At 42.5% G+C, this 26,354-nt stretch overlaps 1 protein-coding gene across 5 annotated transcripts in view; it reads right to left on the bottom strand.

The window, feature by feature from the left end:
* daam2 (dishevelled associated activator of morphogenesis 2) overlaps nt 1–26,354 on the bottom strand; it is a 110,663-nt gene that overhangs the window by 28,648 nt on the left and 55,661 nt on the right. For all 5 annotated transcript variants that reach the window (XM_082516237.1, XM_082516239.1, XM_082516235.1 and 2 more), the window contains exons 4-6: nt 15,845–15,919; nt 10,491–10,585; nt 379–712 (exon numbers count right to left, since the gene is read on the bottom strand). In XM_082516237.1, the coding sequence (XP_082372363.1) occupies nt 379–712; nt 10,491–10,585; nt 15,845–15,919 (504 nt within the window). The remainder of the gene's footprint in view (nt 1–378; nt 713–10,490; nt 10,586–15,844; nt 15,920–26,354) is intronic.

Genomic DNA, 26,354 nt, shown 5'->3' with positions numbered 1-26,354 from the left:
GTGGTGTTAGCTTAGCCAAGGTGGCATGATTTACCGCACACCCCAGGGGATGTATGAGATGTGGTTTGTTGATTCAGTCCTGCTAGTCACTAAAGCACTACACATACTGTGACCTCCATAACTTAAGATGTCCTCACCTGCCTTTAATAACGCACGTGTGTTGACGTAACCCAAGGCCAGCCGTCTGAGGCACAATTCTCCAACTTATCAAAATGACCGCAGCTTGATTTATTTTAGCATTACCCAGAAATATTTGTCTGCCTTTACCCATAATCTATGTCTGCCTCACACTGTCAGCAAAGGCTCCTCAAGCCTGAATGTGCCACGTGACATGGCCCTGCGTTAACCTCAGATACTAACAAAAGAAGCTTCTCTTACCTGGAAGCGAGTCCTCTCAGCAGCATATTTCTGGTAATGTGCCATGGCTTGAAGCACCTTCTTGTGTCCATCTGGCACCAGGCACACCGCCCCAAGAATCTCCAGTACTGCCACTTTGGTCTTGAAGTTCTCTGTCCGGAGGCTCTGTGAGATGGTATTGATGCTCTGCGGGTGGGCCAGGACATGCGCACGGCCCTGCGAGTTGTTCATCAGCGCCTTGATGCACCCGATGACGGAGGTGTGGACGCGGCTCTCCGACGTCTCGTAGTCCATGCTGCGCAGGAAGTTGAGGAGGCAGGTGAGGCCGTCCAGCTCGATGAAACGCGTAACAAACCTAATGGAGGACAGGAGGAAAAGCGCAGGGTAAAGACTGAGCCAGTGTGCTAGTTTACAACCAACGCACAATATAAAGACAAAGGTTCATACTAAAACTGTAACCTAACCCATATTTTAACAACACAGTGAAATTCTGCTTCCATAGTTCCCGGTGATACACTGGGCCTTTCTCCTCCAGACCCCTTCCCATGCCTTCTCTCCTGCAGTTTGTGTTTTTGCCTTCTGTTTGTTAATCACAGTTTTCCTGCGCTCCACTTTTCTCTCTTCTTTTTTAAAGCAAACTCAAGTCTTGCTCACAGGGGATCATATCTTTTGTTTTTCTTCTCCCTCTAGTGTAGCCATAGAATATAAAACTCTGTTAGAGGCCAGTAGTGGTGAACTGGCACTGGACAAATATAATGAAAGTGAAAGTGTTTGTGCCTCTGTGCTCACAGATGGATGAAAAAGGTTGGGGATTCACTATGGACATATCTTTATGGACTTCACTTTAACATTTATCTCATTTGAAGGAAAAAAAATCCTCAATTTTGACACTTCTCTCCTGCTGACCATCAAGTGGCTGAACTAATTAGAGAGCAGTGAGCTATTGACCTCTGTGGATGAGAAGCAGACTGGTTGAGTGGCAGGCAGGACATGTAAACAGTGAGGGATGTCACATCCAGCGAGCACAGTGGGGGCTGGACTGTAAATGACCTTCCCACTCGCTAAGATTCCTGATAGGCCTCATAAATTACTTCAAACAAACAAGGGATTGTAAGGAGAAAAGAAAGGGGAGAGGAAGAGGAAGAGGAAAGAAGCATGGAGTCAAGAAGACAAAGGGACAGAGAGGAAAGAGCGAGAGTCTGACAAGAGGGTGCTGAGATTTATTACCATTCATTGTAGCAAATACATTGTTTTGACGCTTTTAGAAGTATGCAGACCATTCCCCTCCCACTGCTGTCTTGGCACAAAAGAAATGTGAAAAAATATAATGCAGAAAAATCTATTTATTATCCTTTATGACGAGGCCAGAGCTCTTCCTCTGCTCACACATGATTAATCCCAGAAACTCAACCTGGCACGTCCAGTAAATCTCTTAAAGAGATATCATCCTCTGATCTTCAGCAGGCTCATACAGTATGCACGCATGCATACAGTCAGCCTCTCTTGGCAATGCATTCAGAACACTCATGCAACCTTTCAGCAGACTTTCCTGTTTGAGCGAAGACGCTGCAGTCTCCACTCAGCACCACGGTGACGAAAAAGAAATCCAACGTATGAGATATGAATTGAGTCAGATGTAGCACAGACAGTGGAAGCAGTGAAGTCAGAACAAAGCCAACTGTTTTAAGTTCCACATTATATCAGTGACAAGCCTTTGGCCGGCCACGCGCCTGTCCACGAACCGAGAGCCCACCTCAGAGAAAGAGCTTTCATAGTGGAAGAGAAATTAAGCTGAACATCGCTGTGATTAATGTATGGAAAGCTGAGGGTGACAGATGTTGTTCTTGGAGTTTGGGTTCAAAAGAGTGGACGAGATTCAAGACTTCGCTCACTGCCAGCTTCACTTCGCTTCCCAGTATGCACCGACATAACCTTTGCAGCATAACCCGATGCCCGTGCGGGCGCTTAAGCAGATACATGTAAAAATATACATGCATGTCTCTTTAAAACATTCAACAGTGACTAATCCTCTGGACCGTTACTAAACCTAGTAAGCTGACATTCAACAATTCTCTCCTCCTCCTCACTTTATTTTCTCTCCAGTGAGCACTTGAATCAATGGATCCCATATCCTCTGACTTTGTAGTCCCCTCTTGTCTTCTCCTCTCCACTGACATTCACGCTCAGCCGACTGGCGCGCACGGGTTTCTGTCCTCCCCCCTTTGCTCTTGGAACAACCGCTGCATACTTCAAAACCCGCAGTGAAAGCTCAACAACTGCATACAATATGAGCACAGGCAGAGCTGCCGAACAATACTGACGCTGAGCCAAACACACACATACACACACAAATAGGTCTTCACACAGATGAAAGAAAGAAAGAAGCAAGAAATAAAACTTGGAACAGAATGAGGCTAAACAAAAGCGACAGAGTAGCAGGAAAAAGTCAAGGCCTGCGATGGTCAAAGGTAAAGTCTCGGATTTAAATTTGAAAAAAGCCCTAAGATATTTGCTTTATCTTACATTATTAAATGAGTTTCAGTGCTGCTATCTTTAAAACAACATTGTAATTTGTATCTGTATTGATCTAAAAAGCATAAAAACCCCTCAGCCAGAGGCAGAGGACGGTGTGGAAGCTAATCCAGATGCTCAAATTTAAATTTCATTCCAACCAAACGTATTTTTCGCTGCAAGACATTCTGCCTTTTTGAACTGTGGATGACCCGTGTGTGGCAGACAGTTGGCCGACAGTTCGCTCTCGCCTCAAAGCCTAACCACACAAACTTATCAAAGGCCAACACTTCCACACACACAAACTCAAGTGATCATGTGCCTTTCTAACTCTCGTTTACCCCTCACTTAATCACACGCACACTCACCATCTCCTTCAGACACCCACTCATCTATATCCAGACGCATTTTCACACGTCATGTTCGACTATAAAAGGTCTCCAAAGACAACGAGAGCCCGGGAGGTTCTCCAGAGGTGCTGATTAAACCGTGACCAAGGTGTCTGCAGGGCTTTTAGGAGAAGTTATACGATAATCAACATTACTCGCATTTTACTCGATGTGGTAAATGAAGGGTTGAGCATAAAACTGTCACATATGTAGATAGAAGTTACAATACAAACCCTATCTGAGGTGCACACCTGTGATTTGTACATATATAGTATATCATGGTTTACTGGTTGTGCTTGCATGTGTATATGTGTGTGACTTTTTCCACACACAAACATTTCTACAAATTATACAGATCAAAGATTCCTTGTACAAAGTCAGTGTGATGTTTCTGATCTGTTCAAAGATTTTTAGTGTATGACTAAGTTCATGTGTCTCACCTCCTGCTAAATCTACCAGGGCACCACAGCAAGCCTACATGAAGCAGGAGTATTTCCAGTTGCGAAAATGTACCTGACTATCTCCTGCTTTATGCCACATGTGAGAAAAGGCAACTGTCTCCTTACACTCAATTCATATGAAGTACAAATCATGTGACCACACCACAGCAGTGTTCGAGGGCGATCAGATAAGATCACTTTTTTTCTAATTCACCCACAGAGTTGAAGCCTTTATTTCCCAACTAATGATGATGTCTCAAATGGCATCATGTGGGGTAATTTAATGGACTAGACCCAGCATTGCCCAGGGGAAAGAAAGGTTTTATACAATACTTACAAACAGGTTTCTAAAAGTAAAATTAGTTGTGTTTCTCTTTAACAGACATTAGCTTTGTATTTGTAGGTCAAAAGAGGGTAATTCAATGGAAACCTAATGGAAATTAACTATAAAGTATAAGTATTAAAGATAATTTATCTCAATTTCAGGACTGGGACCATACCTCATACACTCCTCTTCTGGTTCTCCAGTAATGTATGCTTTCCTGCACTGTAGAAGACTTGTTCTCATTTTCGTGACTCACTCGCCCTCCCTCACGCCCCTTTTTAGTACATGGGGATCGGCCCAGCCCATGAGCTGCCACCAGTCCTCACTGAGGCATTTCCCAGACCCTAGCCTCACATCCATGCTGATTCCATCTGCTATTATCTTACAAAAAATGCTGTCAAATCTAATTGAGGATGTGGTTTCTGCTTGCAAAAAAGATGATCTCAACTACTTTTTCTTTTTCATGGACATAAAATACTAAAATTTCACTTACCAAAACTAGAGTACAGACTTCTTGCATGGTTTGCTTGTACATTTAACCGGACAGCAAACCATAACTATATTAAAAATAGGCACTAAGAGCAGAAACGTGTTCAGTTCTTGTCTTTTCATTTTGGCTTTAACCCATGAGGTTGCCGTTTGGGATTAAAGTGAAAGTGAAGTATAACCCCTGTGCTCAACTCCACTTTTTCCCCACTCTCCATCTGTTCAAACCTGCCTGCATGGTCCACCTGGCCATCACTCGTTTCTTTCCATTTCCTGTTGAACTACTAAGTACCAAAGGGAGAGAAATCAGCGCTCTAAGAGAAGCAAACACTCCATCTGAGACTCTTTGAAGGTGTGAGACTCTACTCCCCCACTAATGTATTTGGTAATATGTGAAAACAGATATAAAGTTCACCCTCTGTTGAGCGGAACCTTTGAGAGATCTGTCGACAAAATGTTTTGAAGGATAATATTTGTATGTGATGGCAGCGAAACATCCAAAGAGCTGTTGACACAAGAGCAGGGTGAAAGGCTGCAGTCGACTCGAGTAAATATTCTTGCTGGAACAGATTTGCAGAAACAATGTCCACAGAGAGCCGCCTTGGGAAGCACTACAGTGCTCTGCTGACATGAGCCTGGGAGTGCAATGCATTGTGGGCCAGAATGGCCTCAGTGACCTCCACGATAACTCAGTTTCCTGTCCTCGTGCAGTTATGTCGCAACGGAAATGACAATGATGGAGGAGGGTCACGTCTTAGAAGCGCAAAGCACGCTCATCAACATGAACATAAACATCAGTGCAGATGTGCAGATGACTCAACAAATCAACAGTGATTATGAAAGTATATCCAACTGCATAGTTAAAATACCACAAGTAAACATTCAAATATTTGGACGCTAACTGGAAATGCACACCAGAATGTGTATATTTTATTTAACTACATAGCTGCAGCAGTTTGTGTTTGCCTGTCTACCCTCACATGCCCACTTGAGTTGAGATTCAGCTTTACGTGAGTAAATACACAACCGCAGTGTGATGCTTCAAGCTCCATTTGACAGCTGGTAAACAAAACAATAACTACCGGCATGGACGCGTGATAAGCTGCTAACTCGAGGGGAAGAAATCATTTTCAAAATGCCTCCTTTTTTATGGCTGCTTAGAAATAATCACATTTATATTTGAATGAAGACATCTGGGCCATTAAATTAGTTTCCAACCATCAAAAAAAGGTTTCTGGTAAATGGCAAATTAAGTGCAGCATCACTCACAGGGGAAAGAATATTTCGCCTGTGGTCTCCTCTTACAGGGAGGCATCGATACAGTCCAACTGTTCTGTTATTGAGTGATTTCATTTTTCTTGCACCAGCCTACCAACTTCAGTTTAATAAACACTAAGCCTTTGACATTTTAAGGCATGGACAAACTTATGCATGGGTCGTTTTTTCTTTTAGATTTTGGGTCTCATCTTTCCACTAGTTTGATAGATTAGGTTTTGTGGAATTAAACAAGTCCAAAATTCACATTTAGGAATTTATTTAAGTGCATGTTGTCCAACGGAAATTGGTGCTTAATGAGATCTAGAACGACGTCTAGCAAAAGCCACAAACCTCACCATGCTCTAGCAACCACAACTACTAGACCATCATCTCATACTTCCTCTATTTCCAGCACTTTGATCCCAGAAACCTTGGGTTATTTACATATATTTGTATCTTATAATCAGCTAGTGTGTCTCTAGTAGCTTTCATCCAAAAAATATACTTCCTTGTTCTGTAGCTACACAACATATTGGTTAATGAGTTTACCACTACTGGTCATTATTGATCATCTATAAAATTTAAGACAGCAGATCAGTTTGATCTCTTTCAGGAACAAGAGACAAACAAGAGATAGAGTCTACACCAACTTCTTACCCATTTAATAAACTCCATCCACTGAACTCTGTGATCTGTAGGCAAGAGACCAAAGATTTTAAGCAGCAGAAGATTTCTGCATTGCATTTTCTTGTAGAAAATCAGTTTGCATGAAGAGCAAAGCAGGGATGGTATTTTCTGAAATGCACTGGATAGTGATCAACTATTGTCTAATGATGAGTTAAGTGATTACTGGCATTTTCAAATTATCTGTCTTGGTAAACAATGACTGGTGCAAAAGCCAGAAATGTTGGCATGGATACCTGCTGGCTGCAGCAGAGACCCCGACAAATTGTCTGGTGCCCCAAGAGCCTGAAGTGAGCAGACGAGCTGATGTATTTCCAGACTGTGAAATCAGATTACGGCTGCGTTTAGGCTGAGTTCATTATTAAAACGACAACAGTTTGTTTTGTTGCTCTCAAATTCTGTGGCCTGTAGTATTAAATCCATGTTTGTTGTTCCAGGAACTGAAACTACAGCCAAATCAACCAGGATCAAAAAGATCCTTCCAGATTATTCTGTCCTCTTGAAGTAGCAATGTCAGGAAGAAAGAATGTGCAAATCTTAAAATAACGTTCACACACACAAACAAACACTTGATTGAAACATGTCACCAGCAAAACAGCCTGTGAGTGAAAGTGGGTGGCCTACTGATGATGTGCTCTGCCTGGCACCCTGCATGTCTACAATGTGTTTGGGTCCCGTGGCCCTGCAGAGCAGCATGAGTAGCAACAAGGGCACCTCTTCACAACCAGGCCCAGCTGCCTCTCCAAAGTGAAGGAGGGAGGGAGCAAGGCAGTTTCAGGCAGGCATCCAAAGCTGGGCATGAGTCAAAGCCGAATACGCACAGACACCACCGTGTCTCACAAGATGAGGCCGTAAAAACTCTATACATTCACGACGGGACAAGGAAATGACACACAGCGCAGGTGAGGCTCTGCTTTATGTATCCCAGACAGCAAAGCACAAAGTCATCATTTCGCTTTAACTGCCCGTTCATCACAAAGCCCACGCTTGGCTGGACATTTCCCTGAACACCCATATTCTGTGCAACACACCTGCTGCCCGCATCGCTGTTCCACTACTTTAAAACATCTGCGTGCTAATGAGCAATAACTCACTCTGTGAACAGCATGGGAGCAGGTGGACTCTGAATAGTGTTGGCAAAGTCACCTTTGATGAGGTAAAATAAGTGAATACAACACTACGAGGAAATGAATAGAGAAAAAGAGACATATAAAAAAAAAGCCTTAAACTATAAATTAGGTAAAATAAAAACAGGAGAACGTGGAACTGCACTGGGGTATCAGGTGGGGTGTCACTTGAATATATGTATTTAAAAAAATCTACATTTATTTTATGTAACATACTATGTGGCAAAGTCACAACAGTTGCCTAGCATAGGAGAAAGGGAGCAAGCAGGGAATCATTTAGGCTACCGCTATCATGGAAAAGTGGACTGAGCAAATTAAAGTGTCAAGTCATAACATTTACCTGGTCTTCTTTTTTCTACTTTGTTGTTCTAATTCTTTCAGGCTGCTTTATGTGTGTAAAAAACAGTTTACGGTAACACCAAGCTAATGACATTCATTAGCTAGTTGTAGCTCGTTTCTAAAAACATCGTAACAGTACAAAAAACCCTCCCTGATGATTAGGCCCAGCAGGGGGTCAGTTTAGACCTGGAATAACTCAGCACCAACAGTGTGGTAATGATGGCAGAGAGATGACAACCTAACTTGGCCTCTCAAGGATTGAGTTGCTCTGCAAGTGCCAAATACTTTGGGATTTGGCCTTTAGGGAAACTATGGTAGTAAAATTGCAGAAGATTAACTGTACTTCCCAAATAAACACTGGGTAAACGTTATCAAGTGTTTGTGAGACTAGATAGCCATCTCACCAAAGTGATGCTTATGTTGAAGTAAATTTAAGTTTACAAGTAGTCGTCCTGCTTTCCTGCTACAATTACAACATTTTTTTCATCATGTACTGCAAATGCAGTATGAACTGTGCAAACCCCTCCTGAAAACCTACTCCTTTCATAATGCACTGCATCATCTAACCCTTTAAAATTTCTTCAATAAATTAGCCCAAGGCACTAAAATGGCATTTTCACAAATGTGCAAATCCTGTTACCTCAGACTTGGATAAGTATTCCTACTACCCTGAATATGTCAAAGGAGGAAAACTGTGACGATATATTCAGATATGTTGTTTGCCGCAACAGCAGGTAATGGCATAAAGTACATATAGCTCAGCAAGAAGTTTTTCCACTAATTAGGATTTTCTTCCCTGGTTATCAGTGTCTGAAACTGTGTTCAAAGTTCAGTTTCACTGAGCACACAGAGAGCATCGGTAGTCCCCATGTGGGATGAGTGTGAGATCATCAGAGCAGGTTTAGGCTGTAAATCAGCTTTAATGAGCACACTCAAAGCCCATCCCTGTCAGCTACATACAGCTTAGGATGTCTACCACATGAACAGGGCTGATCTTATTTAATTAGCTTTGAAAAAAAGTGTAACTCTGACCTTAAATATCTTATAAATCCTTACTTATCCAGAACCTTTGAGCGCACCTTTGCATTCATATTACTTTCTTTTTTGTGTGGTCAGTAAGTAAGAGTTAGAAGTCACAGAGTGTTTACTATATATCTGTATTTGTTCATTCAGCAGCACAACAAATATATTTGTCCTGTTTAGTTGCCAACAAATTATTTCAATCATCATATCACACATTCAAACCTCAGTGATTTTTATTACCAGAATTTTGCCAGTACCTGCAAATTCCACTAATTACTTAAATATAGCATGTTGTTGTCCATTTTATAAATATATTTTTAATGTTACTGTTTTTTTGTTTTTACATTATGTTAAAAACACCATATTCAGCTACAGTGACTCTTTGAGACTTGCATTTAGTTTGTTTGTTTGTACATAAATACTGATTAGGCTATATGTTAATGACGATAAACAAGAAAAAAAATGTTTAGAACCCATCTGACTTAAGCAGAAGATTTCTTTTAAATACAAAATTAAAACTGCAAATGATAAAACAGTTAGTTGTAATGTTTTACCTGTTCAGCTGCTATCTGTCAACTTACATTAACTAATAAGGAAATACCATAGATTAAATCATTCTTTGTAAACCCCGTTTATCTTGATTTGGTGCCAGCTTACCAGCATAGCTCCACTGTTCCATCTGTGCCTCATAATTAGGATTATATCAGACAAAAAATAGACATTAGACTTATCTAAGCAGCTCAAAGTCAGAGGTCTAGATCTGTTAAAGTTAAATTGGACTGACTTGTTTTATTGAGGCATGATATCATCAGTAGTGGGATTTCACTGCTATTGGAACTGACAATAATTTCTGGTATCCTTATAATATTCCAATAAAGATTCACATTCAAGGCCAGAAAGTCTAAAACAGAAAGTTTCAAACGATTTCCTGTCTTCTGTCTAGACCTCTGAGTCTGCTTCTCACCAGCTTTGTTCTGTTTTGGATCCCCACATGTCGGCACATGGAGCAAACACAACCACACACACTTGGCCTACAAATACACCCACACAACCCAGACGCGACCCAGACGTGAGAGCTGCCCTGAGTTTTTGTCACTCTGCACATGAGGCCTGTCATTTTATAGCCGTCCTTGAGAACACTCAACACCCCCCATTTTGGGGCAGACCACTGCTTCATAAGAATGGCACGGGCTGATGGACAGCTCCAAAGGAGGTGCCGACTGGGAGACGTAGGCGGTTTGTGTTGGGGGGATGCCCAGTGTCCTTGAATATTTCTTTGTGGTGACGAGTGAGGCCAAAAGCCGCTAATGACCACAGCGTAAATGTGGACGACTGAAAATTTCTTTAATTAATCACTTTTCAGTTTGAAGTAAAGAATAGGCTCATTTAGCATGACAAGAGACAGACTGCGCTGCAGCACGAGATCCATTATTAAATCAGATTACGGTGTGTGGTATAACCTCAACAAGTTAAATTGTAGGAATGGAGCAAAGAGCTCAGCGCTGTGTGCAGCCCAAGGGAAGGTCACATGGAAGAGTTAAGTTTCACTCACCTCATCGGCTGAGTCCGAAGTGCCGTCTTCAGATCTTCCACCACCTTGTTCCTCATTTCCATTTCCTCCTCGTCAAAGGCAAACAAAGTCTGCATCTGCAGATAAGAAGAGAAATGGAGATTTCACTGGACAAATAACAGATTCATAGAGTTCAATTCCAACTCTACATCAAGTGAGAATGTTACCTGCTGGTAGTAATTTGGTACTTTCCATTTTTAATTAGAGCAGGGCTCCTACAGCCCGAGGAAAGTTGGGTTTAAGACTTTTTTAATGCCGCTCAGAATAAAATTTAAAATCAATTTCACACAAACCAAAAACTGAAGACAAACAACATCAACTGATTGGGGTTGTTTGGTTTTTGTGGTTCAGTCGAATCTCTCGTCCAACAAGCTAATTTATGTAGGCTGTTGATACAGACCAAATGCACGCAACCACATGGCAATTTTGGGAACACTGCACGAGATTTCACTCTCAATTACCATTGTGCATATGTTTTCTGCAAGAAATACACCATGACTTGTATGTTACCTGACATGAGACATTACAACAGAGAAATATGGACTTAAACAACTCAAATTCTTAAGGATGTGGTTCTCCCAACCTTGAATGCAAAGAGCCAATCAACAAAACAAATGGCTGATCTTATGTCCTTGAGCTGAAGGCAGCTGCATTTCTTTCTGAGGTTTTTAAGACATTTTACTTCTCATGCAAAAGGCTTCTTTGGTTCTAAAAGATGATGTGGATGATGAAGTTGGTCTAAGGTGACAACCCCACGAGAGGTTAAATATGTAGGGCTTCTTCAAGAACCTAAAAATGAAGTCCAGTTGCCTTGAACTCAAGCACCTATTCTGAGGTTCCTGCCCAAAATGAATTAAGTATTTCTCTGCAATTACAAACTCTGTATAAACAATCCTGGTATCAAAATAAAGCTAACACTTGTGAGACTTCATCAGCGTTGTAAATATTACAGCAGATGCTAGTTTGTCAAAGCAGCTGAGGATGGAAAATAGAAAAATACAATTTTTTTTCCTTGCCTAATTTCTGTTCTTTTTCCTGTATTTTATAGCATATAAAACCTTTGGACATATCCTGCGGTACACAATAAACTCCACAACATCATGAATCAACATATTGACATTATCTGTACAAAGACTGATGCTGCTGAAGTGAAACACAGCAAAGTTACAGAGATTTTAATGAAGGCGTAGCCAGGCATTTTGCAATTTGTTACATTTTGCCACAGTCTGTGAGAGTTTAATTTTCTTAAGTATTGAAGAGCAGAAATGACTCTAAATCTTTCTTTACAAGCCTACAAAATGCTTGTATTTTTGGAAGAATTACCCCCCCGAGGCACCGAGGCCAAACAGTGCATGTTTCAGCCAGTCACAGTGCTGCCCATTCATTTCCCTCAAAAGATACTTGTTTGCGATTGCTTTCAAACTTTAAACCTTAAAATTTTGGTACAGCTCGCTCATTCATTTCTAAATAAGTCTTGTCTTGTGATGATCAAGCCACTACAAAAAAAACAAAACAAATAAAACCATCAACCTAAAAGTTAGCTTGATGGTTCAATACCCAGCCCCTGCAGTCTGCAAGTGGTGCTTGCACAAGTGCTTAACCTCAAATCGTCCCAGATGTGTGAGTGTGTGTGAAAGCGTTTAAAAGCGCAGTATAACAAGGTTTGTGGACCTTGGAAAGAGACACTGTTGTTTGGTTCTACTAAGGCAGCTTTTTGTTGCTTTGAGGAGTCATAGACAAATGCCATTGGGCAACTTAGACCAAGGCAAAAATAAAAGACCGGAGGAAGAATAGGTAAATTTGATTTGGGGGTGCACTGTCCCTTTAAAAAGTAACACACAACCCCCCACCCGCCGTTTGTAGAATTATTTTATAGACTGCCAACTAGCTACCATGACATATCTAACTGAATCCTGACCCAATGTTTGATTTTCCAACAAGAGCTCAGATCTGTCCAGTGTGCGAGAGTGTTTAATATAGAAACGGTACACTCAAAACATCCATCGTGTCGACTTAGCCTCAAGTACAGATGGTTCAGGAGCCCTGTGCCAAACGCTCTGGCTCCTGTTGCTCTAAATGAGCGTGTTCATAGTCAATGGGAAGTTGGACACAACAAGTGTTGGGCTGAGTGAATGATTGGGTCGTGCTGTGAGCCAGTTCACCGTGTCAGTGAGTCTAGCCAAATGGCTCCTTCCTACATCTGCTATTAGTAAGCTCACCCGTACCTGTGGCCAACATGCACATAAGGATATCATTAGAGCCAGTTGGTAAACCAGCAGACGGTACTTCCCTAAATCCTTATGATGGGAAATGCCCTCCCCCCAGCCAGAACTATGCCTTTAAGCTAGTCATAAGAGCGTCGTTAACAAAGATGAATGCTACTAATCGAAGTCTTAATGTGGGCCATGTGGATCATTGACGCATCAACCAAGAAAAAGAAAAGAAAAGGAAAAAAAAAGAAGGGATGAGTTTAATCTAAACCAAGACAAACTAAATTTTGTTAACTAAAACAAAATAATTTAGTGAAATCCAGCTGCCATCGTATCTTCCACCATCAGAAGATATTTGGAAGGCTTACGTCAAGTTGCATTAAAAGTAAACGTATATGTTTATGTTTCATATCTCGTCAGACTAAAAAAAAATTTCTCGTAATTTATCATAGCCTGCATTTAAGCAGTGAAGTGACTGTTTTTCTTTTAATACCTAACATCAGATGTCAGGGACACTGCACGCTCATATGGTAGCAACTTGTCAGTCACCTAATCCCAAACTTTATCATTGTATTTGATGTAAACAGAACCATAATTTATAAAATAAACATATTCAGACTTGGAACTAGCAACTGAGACCATAAACTCATCGTGTAAGCATTTGCCGTAGTCACCGGCAATGCGAGCAGCAGGGTCATTTTCTCATACGCTTCTTTGAAAGCGGACTAGAATAGCCCCCCCCTGCTGGTCACTAGAAAGCATGCAAGTTTAAAATACTTCTGCTTTGGCTCCGCTTTTCAGAGCTAGACTGTTTTGTAAAAAAGATCTCTAAAACTGAGCAACTCACATTAATACAGTATTTGGAAAATAGCACTACAGGTCAGAGGACACTAATTAAAAAATAACTTAATGAAATCATATCCAGAAATAAATGTAATAAAAGAGATTTAGCTAACAGATCATTCTGAATGGCTCCAAAGATATACTGCTTCCAATCGAAACATTATGAAAACACGATGCAGTTTATTTGCAATACAATTAATCCTGTACATTGTAAAATGTGTCACCTAATCAACCTGCTAAAAAGCACAGAACCTCAGTTCATATCAAAGTTCATCTCATCCCATCAATCAGTCTTGTGATTACTTCCAGAAGTTTGAGACCTTCATGCATTTCCCTTTTTCTTTATTTCTGCAGAAAAAACGATCCAGCTGGGAGATCTGAAGCTCTGCATACAACTCGGGCACAGCGGGGCTACAGAAATTCCTGTCAGAGTCACAAGGGCGTTTGAGTTATCACGCGGTGGCCCACGAACAACCTCAGGGCTCTGACACAATTTTATGAATGAACATCAAGATGCCGGTTGTACAGTAATCTCTCCGGGCGGCAAAATGAGATCATCCAATAACTCAGCTACTGTGTAGGGGCCGACCCCGGTGAGATCGCGCCGGAGCCAAAACATGAGGTCACGGGGTAGGAGTGGAGTGCCTCCAAATTTTAAAATGATGTTGAAGATCGTTTGGAGCTCCGTGGTGGACCAAATGCAGTTGGAGAGGAAGGGGAGGAAATCAGTCTGAGGAACGGTGAATAATGGAGCTTAAAGTAGGTCTGCTTGTGCAAAAAGGAGACTGCTACAAGTTGTAAAATCTTGTTCATGCATGTCACCCACTGATGTAATATTAGCTGACGCTACTGTGCTTGAAACCAGGTTTCTCCCTGATATTATTCCAGACACATTTTTTGTAAAAGTCTCAAGCAAGGGCGGCCGCATTTTCAATAGATGTCAACTTTTTAAAACTTCTGGTACTGTACAGTAGACTTTTTAAAATCACCGTGTTTTGCAGGAAAAACAGGAAAAGAACATCTGAAACATAACTCTGACAGAGCGTCTGACACCTAATAGCACAGTGGCTCCACTACAGCCCTGGTGGATTTCAAATTCTTGGCAACTCACAAATCAGCACTTTCTCCCTGCTCTACTTAAAATACGGTTTGTGTGAGTGTGTGTGCGTGCTGTCAAGCGTCTGAGCCTTAAAGAGACTGAAAAATCGTTTCTCCAGACCTCTACGCTCAGCTCAGGTAGCAGTGTGCTGTTCAGAAGCAGTTCTCATCTCTGGAGTGGAGGCAGTAAACAAAAACAGCTGCAAAAATTGCAACCGACGACAGCTACGCTCGACAAACTGCAGGGCAATAAACAGATATTAAATGCCGTTACGTTTCAGCTCGGTGTTTATGGTATGCTAAGGTTCAACCGTTTGTTCTACCTCACACTGGAAAGATTTATGAATGCAAACATGTCGGACGGTTTGGCTAGTCTCTACATTTTGTGCTTATGTGTCACCTTTCAAGAGACTCGCTTAAAATGTCATGTTTTAAGATCTCAAAACATTTGGGAGGCAGCTTGTCGTTCACAGAAGGACTCGGGGTGAGAGGCTGCTGGCACGAACCAGTCGGTTTGATATAATACAACATCATATAACAACACTTCTGTCTAAAGCGACATGGGGATCACAGCAGAAGCGAACTCTGCGATGGTATCACACTGTTTTTATTGGCAGACACACGGTCTAGAACTAACGAATATTGTCATCCTGGCTTTGCTCCATGTGTCTGACAGTATTTCCCACTGACTGAACTGCTGAGCGCCGAAATGGCCTGTTTGTCATCGCAGTGTGTGTGAATGCTGGGGTCACAGCGAAGGAATGTGCTCGTGTGAATATAACAAGCAGTCAGCAGGGAGATGATAAAACGCCAGCCAAGATATCTAAGAGAGAACGGCTGAGCGAACAGTGACCTCTGTGGGGTCTGCATTAACTAGAGTTCAGTACCATCAATGCTCCTAAAGCTGTTGTAAAGGGGACTTATTATGTTCCCTTAATAGGCCCTTGATATTTTTCATGCGTGGTCGGAAGCAAGCAGATTTGGCCCCTCACAAACACAATGCTTGAATGGTAGTTATTAGGGTAATATGCATTCCTGAGATGACCATCATACAACCATTTCTATGGCATTTTATGACAGATGTTTAAAGAGAGTACCTGGTACATATATGATGCAAACTAAGCAAAAGCAGAATATGTCTTCTCTTATCTTTTTTAAAAATAGTGGAGAATCAGTTTAACTTACAGCCGCCATGGAGTTAATGCGGTCGATGTAGTAGTCGGGCCAGCTGGTGGCCAGCTTGTTGGGGTCCTCTTGCTCCTGCACATGGACACAAAGAAAGTGCTTTAATACCAAGTCAAAAAACATTCGCTTTCCCACAAAGCTAAAATGCTGATCACAGTTAGAAATTCCATTTCTTTTTATGAAGCAAAAATTAAGCATGTTGGTTCTTGCTCCTTTTATCAAGATTTCAGATGTCAGTCAGCTGGCCTGAGCACCGGCAGCAGACCCTGGGTTATCAAAGCATTGACGGTATGCTAATGGTAGTTGCTTGGTAATATATTTTATGCATTTTATTCCTCCACTTTGCATCATATTGCGATGTAAAAGCACTTTTCCATTTATTGTTTATTTATTATTTACTTTACAATATAAAGCATCTTGAGGCAAATGTTGTGATTTAGGCCGTATAAATAAATCTGAATTGAATTGAAATCTTCTTTCCAGTTACCATAGGAGACAGACCCTTTGTTACTTTGACAATTGCAGCTGGTGTTTAGAAATGCAGCAGCCAACTCACTAATGGTAATGACTGGTTATGACAATTACCAACACAAACCATCATTTTCTGAACAGACGTTACAATCACTAATCAAATGCATTTCATTTAAGCATGTTGGCTCTGCTAAATTAGCACAAAACGTCTGAAAACGCCTCATATTCAGCAACAAGTCTAAACAGCTATGAGTAAAGCTTGATACTGGTAGTTAGGGTGCAGAAGTAAACTTAACCAGAGTCAGCTGGTTTTAAAGTTCAGTTTATTTATTAGATCCACATTTGGATTATTAAGCCAAGCATTGTGAAGAAACACATCTATTATATCAATATTATTTTCCATCAGTCAGGAAAGGAAGTTATTATCAGTAGGACAGATACTTTGTGTAGTGAGATATTATTTCCACTGATTAATGCTGCCAACTAAGCAGCTAAAGCTGACATTAAACACAACAGACATGGCATTAATTAAGAGAGAAACTGCTGGGGTGGAGGTGGGTTGTAAAGTGGCTTGCATATCCCCAGCAACTGTGGGCAAGCTAAAGCCTCTTGGGTAGGGTATGCGATATGAGATTATGAGTTTTTGAAAATATTAAAAAAAATAATACTAATAATCTGAGTGAATATTTTTGCTTCTGTCAATCATGTGTCTTTCCACAGAAGACATCATCACACTGGGGACCAGACTTTTCTATTTTGGACCATATGTTTCCTGTTTGTGCCCGCCCCTCCCTTTTGTTTTCTACCTCGGCCACAAACGTCAACATCCACATGAAGACTAAATAGATCAGGCATGCCAGTCTATAATAATTAGGTCACAACATTTCAGATTCTTCATTCAAAAGAAGAACTGCCCAGAGGAATGAAGTGTGCAGCACAATTGTTTTCAAATAGCTCTGCCTGAGATCAATTTGTCCTGGCCAATTCGAGGATGCATGATGCCACAAACAAACAAAACAAGGGGGAGTACAGAGACCACGTTCCTCATTCACATCTGGTCTTATTTAGCTTAAGCCTAGTGTACTGGTGGAGCATTATTGTTGTTTTTGTTACTGTGTGTATGCCAACAATAGTTGGAAAGTTAAAGTGTGCCGAATTAACTCAAATTTGAACAGCTTTGCATGATAACGTTTTTGCCAAAGCTTAAAGTATATTTTAAATATCTACATAAATATTAGAATTAGGCACCAGGACACTCTAGGCCGTAGGTCGATGATCGATTTTGTAATCGTATCAGCAGACCTGTGACCATATGTTCTGGACACTCGGGTAAAGAGAGGGGCTGAGCTGTCAACTGATCACCACCTGGTGGTGAGTTGGATCAGGTGGCGGGGGAGGACGCTGGACAGACCTGGTGCACCTAAACGCGTAGTGAGGGTGTGCTGGGAACGTCTAGCAGAGGCCCCAGTCCGCGAGATCTTCAACGCACACCTCCGGCAGAGCTTCAACAGCATTCTGAGGGAGACCGGGGACATTGAGTCCGAATGGACCATGTTCAGCATCTCCATTGCCGAAGCTGCTGCATTGAGCTGCGGCCGCAAGGTGGTGGGTGCCTGCCGTGGTGGTAATCCCCGAACCAAATGGTGGACACCAGAGGTGAAGGGAGCCACCAGGCTGAAGAAGGAGTCCTATCGGGCTTGGTTAGCCTGTGGGACTCCGGAGGCAGCCGACAGGTATCGACAGGCCAAGCGGAATGCGGCTCGGGCAGTGGCTGAAGCAAAAACTCGGGTGTGGGAGGAGTTCGGAGAGGCCATGGAAAAAGACTTTCGGACTGCCTCGAAGAGATTCTGGCAAACCGTCAGACGTCTCAGGAGGGGAAAGCGGTGCTCTACCTGCACTGTGTATAGTGCTGGCGGAGCGCTGCTGACGTCGACTGAGAAAATTGTCAGGCGGTGGAAGGAATACTTCAAGGACCTCCTTAATCCCACTGACACGTCTTCCGAGGAGGAAGCAGAGTCTGGGGATGAGGGGAATGACCCGCCAATTTCCGGGGGCGAGGTCACTGAGGCAGTTAAACAACTCCTTGGTGGCAGAGCCCCTGGTGTTGATGAGGTCCGCCCCGAGTTCCTGAAGGCTCTGGACGTTGTAGGGCTGTCCTGGTTGACACGCCTCTGCAATGTTGCGTGGAGATCAGGGGCAGTACCTGTGGACTGGCAGACCGGGGTGGTGGTCCCCATCTTTAAGAAAGGGGACCGGAGGGTGTGTTCCAACTACAGGGGGATCACACTCCTCAGCCTCCCTGGGAAAGTCTATGCCAGGGTGCTGGAAAGGAGAGTTCGTCCGTTAGTCGAACCTCGGATACAGGAGGAACAATGCGGTTTTCGTCCTGGTCGCGGAACACTGGACCAGCTCTTTATCCTCTCCAGGATACTTGAGGGTGCATGGGAGTTTGCCCAACCAGTCTACATGTGTTTTGTGGACTTGGAGAAGGCATTCGACCGTGTCCCTCGGGGTGTCCTGTGGGAGGTGTTGCGGGAATATGGGGTGTCTGGCCCATTGCTACGGGCCATTCGATCCCTATACAACCGTTGCAAGAGCTTGGTTCGCATTGCCGGCAATAAGTCGGACTCGTTCCCGGTGGGTGATGGGCTTCGCCAGGGCTGCCCTTTGTCTCCGGTTCTGTTCATAATTTTTATGGACAGGATTTCTAGGCGCAGCCAAGTGGCGGAGGGCTTTCGCTTTGGTGGCCTCAGAATCTCATCTCTGATTTTTGCAGATGATGTGGTTCTGTTGGCTTCATCGGGTGAAGGCCTCCAGCTCGCACTGGAACGGTTCGCAGCCGAGTGTGAAGCAGCGGGAATGAGGATCAGCACCTCCAAATCTGAGGCCATGGTTCTCAGCCGGAAAAGGGTGGAGTGCCCACTCCGGGTCGGGGATGAGTTCCTGCCCCAAGTGGAGGAGTTCAAGTATCTCGGGGTCTTGTTCACGAGTGATGGGAGAAGGGAGCCGGAGATCGACAGACGGATTGGGGCTGCAGCTGCAGTAATGCAGACGCTGCACCGGTCCGTCGTGGTGAAGAGGGAGCTGAGTGTAAAAGCGAAGCTCTCAATTTACCGGTCGATCTACGTCCCTACCCTCACCTATGGCCACGAGCTGTGGGTAGTGACCGAAAGAACGAGATCGCGGATACAAGCGGCAGAAATGAGCTTCCTCCGAAGGGTGGCTGGCCTCTCCCTTAGAGATAGGGTGAGAAGTTCGGCCATCCGGGAGGGGCTCAGAGTAGAGCAGCTGCTGCTCCACATCGAAAGGAGCCAGCTGAGGTGGTTCGGGCATCTGACAAGGATGCCCCCTGGGCGCCTCCTGGGTGAGGTGTTCCAGGCATGTCCCACCGGGAGGAGGCCCCGGGGCAGACCCAGGACACGCTGGAGAGATTATATCTCTCGGCTGGCCTGGGAACGCCTTGGTATTCCCCCGGACAAGCTGGAGGAGGTGGCTGGGGAGAGGGAGGTCTGGGCCTCTTTGCTTAGGCTGCTGCCCCCGCGACCTGACCCCGGACAAAGCGGATGACGATGGATGGATGGATGGATGGATGGATGGATGGATGGATGGATATTAGAATTTTTCTTCTTCTGCAAATTTCAGGGAAAATGTTTTTAATGATTTTTTATGCAGGGTCAAACTGCATTAGAGAGGTTCACATAGGCAGATTTTCTGCACATGAAGGTATTAAACCTGCATAAATCCAATACAAAAGAATACAACTTTACAAGGCCGTAAATCAGTTTAAGAATAAATTCTATTTAAAAAAAAAAAAAGTTAATGCTTTGTCTGTTTTCGGTCTAACTTTATTAACTTCAAAGGAATTCTTGCAGTAGAAAGCAGTCAGTTGTCTCTGTGTTCCTTCCTGATGTGAAAAAAAAAATCTATATTTTATAGTACCCATTCCCTCCATAATTTAAAATGCTGCTTCAATATTTGCATGGTGGCCCCATTTCTGTTGATTAAGCCACAAAAACTCTTTTCTGGGACCAGCACCAGATATAAAATCCTCTTATTATCTACAGAAACTAATTGAAGCTCAAATGTGGGCATAAAAAAGAGCTGCAAAATCAGCATTTCCACTTATTTATGAATCGCATACGCTCTAGCAGCTATACTTATGTCTAAGTTTGGTTAAAGTGGATTTCAGGCCTCATAATAACCATTGTTTCTGATCCCCAGCATTCTTTGCCAACATGGATTTAAAGCTAGGCTAAAACAAAAACAATAGCACTCAGTGTGCTACTCAGACTGTGTTTTCCAGTGTTCTGCTGACACATTCAGGACGCGATGCCAGACAGATCCTGACGCTGAGATTAACAACTTAACTGCCTCCTTCTGACCCTCGAGCCGAATAACAGTCGTCAACACACCCTCAAAAACGGTCCAATGTAACATTTACTTTGGCAGTTTCATGAGCTTAAAGTAAAGTACTATAATTTGCGTCGTGTTTTTGGACAAATGAAAAATAGTGACAGCATGAGGTTTGTTTCGGCCAGTCTAGTCATATCAGTGCACACACTTCCTCAATTTTCTGCCCCTTTCACGACATTTCTAAGAGGTGAAGTGATGGTAAGTTTGTTCTTGTGCTCTGCTTGCTTGATCAAATCATTCTGGAAGTTAATCACACTTGATGACTGTTTAAAACCTTGTGATAAGACGCCAGACTTCCTAGATTAGTGCTCATTACCATTGAATGGTGCGAACAGCAGGCTCTGGATATGAAAGAGAAGATTGTGTTTGTCTTCATGAGTAAACATTTGCATGAATGTGCTTATTGCATTACACTACTACTCAAATGTCTGGGGTCACTTTTAAATGTCTTTGCTTTGAAACAAATATAGCAAGATATCATCAAACCTGCTGTTAATGTTTAATAAAGTCATTCATCATAAATCGTTTATGTAAAACTCCCATAAGCCCAATTTTAGGATGCATTACTAATGGGCGCCAGTGACATGCTGTCTTTACTAATGCAAGTTTGCTTAATACACGTTAAAATTACTCTTATGCTTTGTTTTAAAAAAGCTGGAAACTGTTGGGCATATAGAGCATCTTTGAGGGTTCAGCTATAGACCAGCCCAAATTAAATATTCTTGATTGATCTCACAGACACATCACACTAGTACCAAGTCAAACTCCCTTTTTGCTTTCGGAACTGCAGTAATTCTTAATGATATCGATTCAACAAGATACTGAAAACGTTCCCCCAAGATTTTTTCCATTGGCTGCACAAACATGATATAAATTTCCTGTTTCCCCACATCCCAACGGTGCTCTACTGAATTGCAGTCTAGTGAGCCATTTGAAATGACATGAGCATTGTGACTTGTTATCCTGCTGGAAGCAGCCATCAGAAGATGGGCACAACGTGGTCATAAAGGGATGGGCATGATTATTAACAATACCCAGGCTGGTACAGTTAGTAGGACCCGAGGACTGTCACTCACTTTGCTTTGGACCATCCTCTGTAAAGTCCAGAGATGATTGTGTGGAGAAAAATAGATAAGCAGTTTTAGGTTTTCCTAATGTTCACTTAGCCTTTTTTGTTGTATCAGTAAGGGCCAGTTTATGCTGTTCTGTAAAGTGAGTAGTGCACATTGTGTTAACAAAGCAAAGGAATAGTTTCATTTCTTAGAAAAAGAATAGTCTCGTGACTTTTAAGGTAATATAATTTGAGATGATAAGCAAAGAATTCAGCTTTTCTAATGATGTAAGGGAGCCTAATATGCATCTGGACTTTTAATATTTACATCTACCTACATATGTCATTAAAATGATTTATTAGCACTGTTCCCTCATATTGAGAACGTTCTGCATTTGAACCAGATGTTCTCCCTGTGACGGCAGTGGTTTCCTTTAGGTCTCCCCAGCCAAAAAACATGCAAGTTTGATGTTTTTCTTTCAACAACAACATTCCTAAGTGACCCCAAATCCCTGAGAGTAAGTGCACATCTTTGTATGCAAGTGATCTTCTGGTCCCCTCCTTGGTAAAAACATTCCAGCTGTGTACTCAGTCACAGCAGTTCAAGGTCAATTCCATCACTCTGCTGCAGCAGTTACACACTTACACATTACCCACGTCTGGTGACACTAACTATGATTTACACCCCAGGTTGAAGCATAGCAGGACAGGAATCCCCAACAGTGTATCAGGTATGTATCTGTAAACCTTTCCTCTTGTTACAACCATCTGTTGAGGTATATATCGTTTCTCTGAAGGCCCTAATACCCGCCTAAAACCAGCATTCAGGATTATTTCCCTGTCTGTTTGGCAGGCTGTACTGTTTGCAGAGGCACCTGTTGAAAGAGAGGATGAAATTACATATTTCAGCCTCCCTGCTGTCATGTAGCGAGCAGTCTTTAAGATTTCAAACCTCTTAAAAAAGTTTCACTGACAATGATAATTGAGCTCACTGATTTATATGCATATATACCTTTCAAGTCAGAACTTCACGTACAACAGGGGGTGGAATTCAAAATACTCAATTGGCCACAGTTAAAAACAAAGCACTTTGAAGTGTAATGGCAACCTTATACCAAATGCTCTTAATTTTAAAGATAAGCAGGAGTGTGGGAGGAAGGTACAAAGAAATAGCACCATGCTACAAACTAAGACAAACCGATAGCATCACTCGTGTTCGCATGTTTTGCCCAACACACATCTGACAACAGCACATTTGCATGTTCACATTTTCCAACTATTTTCTCCTGGCTTTGGCAACCATCTTGGCACAGTCACTCACTTAAATGCCGTCCAACTGTTCTGGTTCTGAGACAGGGCCAGAATCTATAGATTGGCTCACAGAGACGTGCTAACATGTTTCCACGCGGTCTCTAGTTTCTCTGGCGATTGGCCTGCTTGTGAGGCGCCTCACACTCTGTTCCCATTTGCTCAGAGAGGCCCTGGGGGACCCTGGCTATAATGTGGGGACTCTCATGAGCCATCCAAAATCCCGACAGCACCAGCAGGCAGCTCTGTGCTGAGTGAAATACCCTTTTTTCAAAGACAACTTTATAAGCAAAAAGGAGCACACTGCAGAAGACTGATTTCAAAACGTGTTTTTTGCAACAAAACATCAGCAAAAACGTTAATTCGCCGAGCTCAGTCGATTCAAGTGTTCAGTAGTATGTCAAACTGTTTCCATCTCATATTCATTTTTCTTTGCAACATTTTGGGTTTTTTGCAGGGGGTGGGTGGGGGTTGTCAAGCTTCGAAGACATATCCACTGAATCAAATATACATTTATATCTCTATTTCACCATTTCATCTAGTGCATCATAATTTTTTGGGGGGGCGGGGGGCAGAAGTTGTGCAGGAAGTGTTATTAAATAAGTGCATGCACTGAATTTTTCCATGTAGCTCCTGTAATGTACAGTAGAGGACATAAGCGATGGGCTGCCCAGTAACTACAATGGCAGTTTCTTAATGCCTACATGTCTATCCATAGCAATTATTTGAGTCAATATTTTCTCCATATTTTCTCCTCCAGCTGTCACGACAATATGTTACCGCCCGTGGAATGAGAGAGGATCATTCGACATTCCAGTGAACCGGTAGGTCTGAGGTGAATATTTATCTGAGGAAGCCGCGATATAAAGTCTCACCTAAGGAGGCAGGAAATGGACAGGATATTGAATTCTGAAAGATTATGTAACACTTCTGCAGGTAGCAAATGTTAAGAGTAAGCAGAATTCTTCGCCTGGGGTCACATTAAGTGATGGGGATTCAACACATGTGGCTAATAATTGGAGACAGACGGGAAAGCCATTTCAGGAGATCATAGCACACCGTCCAGCTGGGTGATTTGGGGGAACAAACAGAAAAGCCTAATTTAATTGAAATTTAGGGCAGTTTTGTTAACAAAAGCAGTTTTGTAACTACTTTTGTTAGTTTTCTCCCGGATAAAGGGACATGTTGTGTGATCATGAGCTGAAAACAGCATGAGTGAGTGTGTGTTTGTGTGTCAGTGCAGCGCTAATAGGAGTCAGGAGACCCTGTTTGGCTCCCAGCACTGAACACTTATCAGGAGCTATTGGATATTACATCGTGTTCTGTACCTGAGGGCTGCAGGATACAAGTCAGGCTTGCAAAAACAAGCATACACACACACAAACCCGACTACAAGCAAGGAATGCAGTACTCTTATTCAAGGATTTACACATGCCATTTCTGTTTCACTTGTACTCAGCACCAAAAACAAATCCCTCTCTCCATGTTTTGCAGATAAACACACCAATAAACGCCCAGCACCTCCAGCTGTGGCCAACTGGGTGGCTGAGATCAGAAGCAGAGATATCAGTGTAAAGCCTGATGAACTCTTCACTAGACCATAATTATGTCCAATTCTCTTAGATCACTGCTCATGAAAGTTTGCACGTTCCTGTTACAGGAGAAGTGCCTAACCACCTAACATTAATACTAAGGTTGCATTAATCTAAATTTTTGCGCTATAATGTTTTGAATTCCATTATTTATATATCTCATTATTTCACCGCAAGTGTTCAAGTCCATAAAAAGTTTGGCGCTGTCTGTTTTATGATCTCGTTCAGCTCTCTGTTTACACAGCAGGAGCATTTATGATGAAATCTGTGATAACAAACTGAGTTTATCTTTAAATGAATAGCCCTAAATTTACCAACAAACAATGATGTTATTTCACAGGGTCACGTTAAGGCCATCAGTTCCAACACTGCTGCTGAGAAAATGTGTTTTCTCATGTCAAAATAGCACCGAGTGCCACACCACCCATGATGCCTACAGCTTAGGAGTGACTCACTTTTGGAGCTAGCCTTGAGTGGCCATTAGATGAACTACAGGCCAAGAGGTTGATACCAGGCTGAGCTTCTGCCATCAGGAGAGATCAAATTTATCCACAACACTATGTTTTTCCTCATTCTGATATTTGGCAATAACAGTAATTATCTGAAGCTCCTGACTTGCATCTCCATGATTACAGGCATTGCCCTGCTGCCGCATGATTGCCCAATTAGATAACTGCATGAGAAAGCTGTAGTACAGGAGATCCCAGTAAAGTGATCCATGGCTATCTGTTGTTGTTATTAGACCCGTAGTCGTATTTGTTGTCCCACAAAGAAGCTTTCAGTTCTTCAGCTGAAGTAAAAGACTGCGCCAAAATGGAACTGTTAATTACAGTTTGCTGCAAATGTGTTAACCGGTTTGTTTTGCAGGTGAACAAAGTTAGTCTGTTGTGCCCTCGGTGGCTGCCTCCAAGTGTTATCTAACCACAACAACTGGATCCGACAGTTGGCCGGAGGAAACAAGGGGAGTAGTGTTTGTCTCAGAGGGGAGACTGAGGGGAAATTCTGCTCTCTGTTTAAATCACTGTCATGCTGTAATTCTCTGCAACAGAGGGCAACGCTGTATGTTGTACTTGTGTTTGAATAACATGCAATTTTTCCTTCCTATATGGTGGTTCATGTTTGTGCGATTGCGTGCATGTGAGGGCAACACACACACACACACGTCATTATTCTGATATTGCACACCAGTTGTTTTTTCCCCCTCATTCTCCATTATGCCGCCTCTATCCATGAATAAAGGGTTTGTTTGGATTTTCCTCCGGCTTTCCGCTGTTCAGTGTTACCCTGGTTTTGCTCTCTGTTTCCTGGCCTGGATACACAGCTGATTTCTTTTTTCTTTCTTTTTTTTTTTTTTTACCTTAGCTTCACAAAGGAAATTATTTCTGACTAGCAGAGATGGGGGAGGAATGACAAACTAATATATCCTACATCTGAACCCGCACAGTGCAAACCATTTGAGTTCCAATATGCCCAGGCTGCTGCCAACACTTTGTTTCCACTGCCTTCTACAACTGTACAGTGAATCCTTATAAATGTCTGTGGCTATTCTGTGAGATATTCAATAACTGATACGGAGGATTAGAAAACTTTTATGTGGGTTCACATTCTGCCAGAAATTCAAATCTTTCCTTACTACGCAGGGTATTTAAAGTGCAAAGCATACTAAGGTTATATC

This window comes from Aulonocara stuartgranti, assembly GCF_965226115.1.
Source record: "Aulonocara stuartgranti genome assembly, chromosome: 19".
Taxonomy (NCBI): domain Eukaryota; kingdom Metazoa; phylum Chordata; class Actinopteri; order Cichliformes; family Cichlidae; genus Aulonocara; species Aulonocara stuartgranti.
This window is presented reverse-complemented; position numbering and strand designations above follow the sequence as displayed.